Source organism: Ceratina calcarata, unplaced genomic scaffold, assembly GCF_001652005.2.
Source record: "Ceratina calcarata isolate Rehan_Ccalc_2016 unplaced genomic scaffold, ASM165200v1 scaffold3651, whole genome shotgun sequence".
Lineage (NCBI taxonomy): Eukaryota > Metazoa > Arthropoda > Insecta > Hymenoptera > Apidae > Ceratina > Ceratina calcarata.
The window spans coordinates 2260-5002 of NW_017159583.1; the positions used below are offsets into that span (position 1 = coordinate 2260).

Below are 2743 nucleotides of genomic sequence, written 5' to 3' on the forward strand. Positions count from 1 at the left end.
TCCTTACACACCTTCTGTGATGCAAGTCAGATGGCATATGCAACGGTTACATTTTTACGCGTAGAGAACGAGAACCACGTGGCATTGCATTTACTTACTGCGAGAACGCGAATCGCACCAGATAACGCGAGCATTCCACGTCTCGAACTTATGGCCGCTTGTATAGGTAGCCGGCAGACTGAAGACATTTTACAAGCTCTCAGCTCTAGAGATATACCCGTTTTCTGTTGGTCGGACTCGACCACTGTTTTGACTTGGATAAAACGAGATAGTCAATGGGGTATTTTCGTCTGGAACCGCGTACGCGAAATTCGTCATACATCGCAATCGTGGACATGGAGGTATGTACCTGGACACATGAACCCAGCTGATCTTCCGTCACGCGGATGCCAAGCTAAGCAGCTATGCGATTCGCGTTGGTGGGAGGGGCCGAACTGGCTACGCGAGGATCAGCAGAATTGGCCAAGTGCAAAAGGCAAAATTGATGAGGGTGAGGTGAATAGTGAGCTGAAAAAGTCGGCTGAGATCTCAATGCTTAATGTTAAGCACGTAGATATAAGTTTAGTAAACAGGTTCTCATCGTACAATAAGTTTTTAAGATTTTTATGTGTCATGCATAGATTTAAGAGATTTTTGAAAAAAGAGGTTATAGGAAGTAAATATTTGACATATAAAGAGATCTACGAAACTGAAGTTAAACTGTTAAAATGTTTGCAAGAAGAAATGTTTTTGCCAAAGAATGATCCGAAGCTATCAGCGATTAAGGTTTTCAAGCATACTGATGGCCTATTACGATTAAGAACGAGAATAATACAACGATGTGACAGTTTCTCTTTTCTGTGTCCAATATTATTAGACAGTAAGCACGAAGTGGTACAATTATTAATACGCGAGACGCATGAGAGTATGAGCCATGCTGGAGTGCAATCAGTAATGTGTCAATTGAGAGAGAAATATTGGATACTACACATGCGTAAAACGGTACGAGAAATTATTTCAAAGTGTGTTATTTGTAAACGACAATGTACTAAACCGATGAAAGTAGTTCCGGCCCCCTTGCCGCTAAATCGAGTGAAAGATGCTGCTGTATTCGAAGTTACAGGCATAGATTTTGCAGGGCCATTATACCTACGCGGGCAGCAAAAGGCCTGGATCTGCTTATTCACGTGCGCAGTATATCGCGCGGTGCATTTGGAACTCGTGACCTCTATGACGACGGCAGCGTTTTTGGATGCGTTGGATAACTTCATTGGTCGTCGCGGTCGACCATCAGTCATTTATAGCGACAATGGCACGAACTTTGTTGGAGCCAACAACATTTTTGATAAGCTCAATTGGCACACAATCGCTAAGACTAGCTCTGCTAAACGAATAAACTGGATTTTTAATCCACCAACTGCAGCATGGTGGGGAGGTTGGTGGGAGCGTTTAGTAGGTATGGTAAAAGTTATTCTACGCAAGGTTCTCCGAAAGGCCTGTCTGACATACGACCAGATGTACACCGTTTTAATTAACTGCGAGCGTACAATCAATTCGCGTCCCTTGACATACGTATCTGAGTCACCGGAGGATTTGAAACCCCTTACTCCTGCCATGTTCTTGAACGATGTAGGAGAATCGGAATGTCCGGACATCGATATTTTTAGAAAGACTGATCTCAATAAGGCTATCCGACGTAGGCAGGAAGTGATGGAACACTTACGCGAGCGTTTCCGCAGAGAGTACCTGAGTCAACTAGTTTTTAAAGGTGACACCAAAGAAACTCGTGCAATAAAAGTAGGAGATATTGTTATAATAGGCGACGATAATCGGAAGCGTATTAACTGGCCCTTAGCTAAGGTTGAAAGATTGATTGAAGGGCGTGACGGTGTAGTGCGAGTGGCAATTTTGAAAACGAAGGATGGCATTTTAAACAGGCCGTTGCAGCGAATTTATCCTCTAGAGATTGAAAGTAACACTGTTCATGAGAATGAAACGAATGAAATAGTGACCGATAAAACTATTCCTAAGAGTGTCAGTGAGGAAAGGTGCGAACCTAAAGTTAGCGGTAATGCGGATAAGGTTCTGCAGACTCGGAGTGGGCGTATCATTAAGAAACCTGGCTACTATGCATAAGGTGTACTCATGTAATTTTTTTTGTTTTCGTCAGATATTTAATAGTATGTAGTTTAAAACGTATGGAGTTCGAAAACTCCAGGTGGGAGGATGTGAGAAACTAGATGTCCCGCCGTATGCACGTATAGGGAATTTTAGATACGAGACGATCGCGTGAGCGCGGTGCGAGCCGCATATGCGCAGTCAGGAAAGAGGATGTGCTCGGTTTGTAACGGTTGGAAGGGACACGTGTCTGATTATTCTCCTTGTGCTGCTTTAATAAATCCCAGTCTTTATATTATTGAATCGAGTGTTTATTCCTCGCGAATTCCCATCTAAATCTCACCACTGCCCTGTAAGAAACAGATATCATCTAAATATGTAAACACAAAGTGTAGAACGCCGAGTGCACGATCAATGTATCGTTGAAACGTTTGCCCGGCTTTGCGGAAACCGAAGGACATGGCGAGATATTCAAAAAGGCCGAAGGGTGTAATTACCGCGGTTTTCGGTATGTTTTCCGGTGGTACTGGAATTTGGTGGTATGCTTTATGTAGGTCGAGTGCCGAGAAAATGGTTTTTCCGTGGAGAACAGTCGGAAAATCGTGAAGGTGAGGTACAGGGTAGCGGTCGGGTACGGTCACCTGAT

General features: G+C 43.6%; 1 protein-coding gene across 1 annotated transcript; it reads left to right on the forward strand.

Moving 5' to 3' along the window:
* Positions 1–1209: 1209 nt before the first annotated feature.
* On the forward strand, positions 1210–2115 carry LOC108625564 (uncharacterized). The gene has a single exon (XM_018025661.1). The coding sequence runs from the start codon at positions 1210–1212 to the stop codon at positions 2113–2115; it is 906 nt and encodes a 301-aa protein (XP_017881150.1).
* Positions 2116–2743: the final 628 nt, after the last annotated feature.

What these genes read in the sequence shown, in the direction of transcription:
- LOC108625564 (XM_018025661.1), top strand. Translation starts at nt 1,210, where the DNA reads ATGACGACGGCAGCGTTTTTGGATGCGTTGGATAACTTCATTGGTCGT.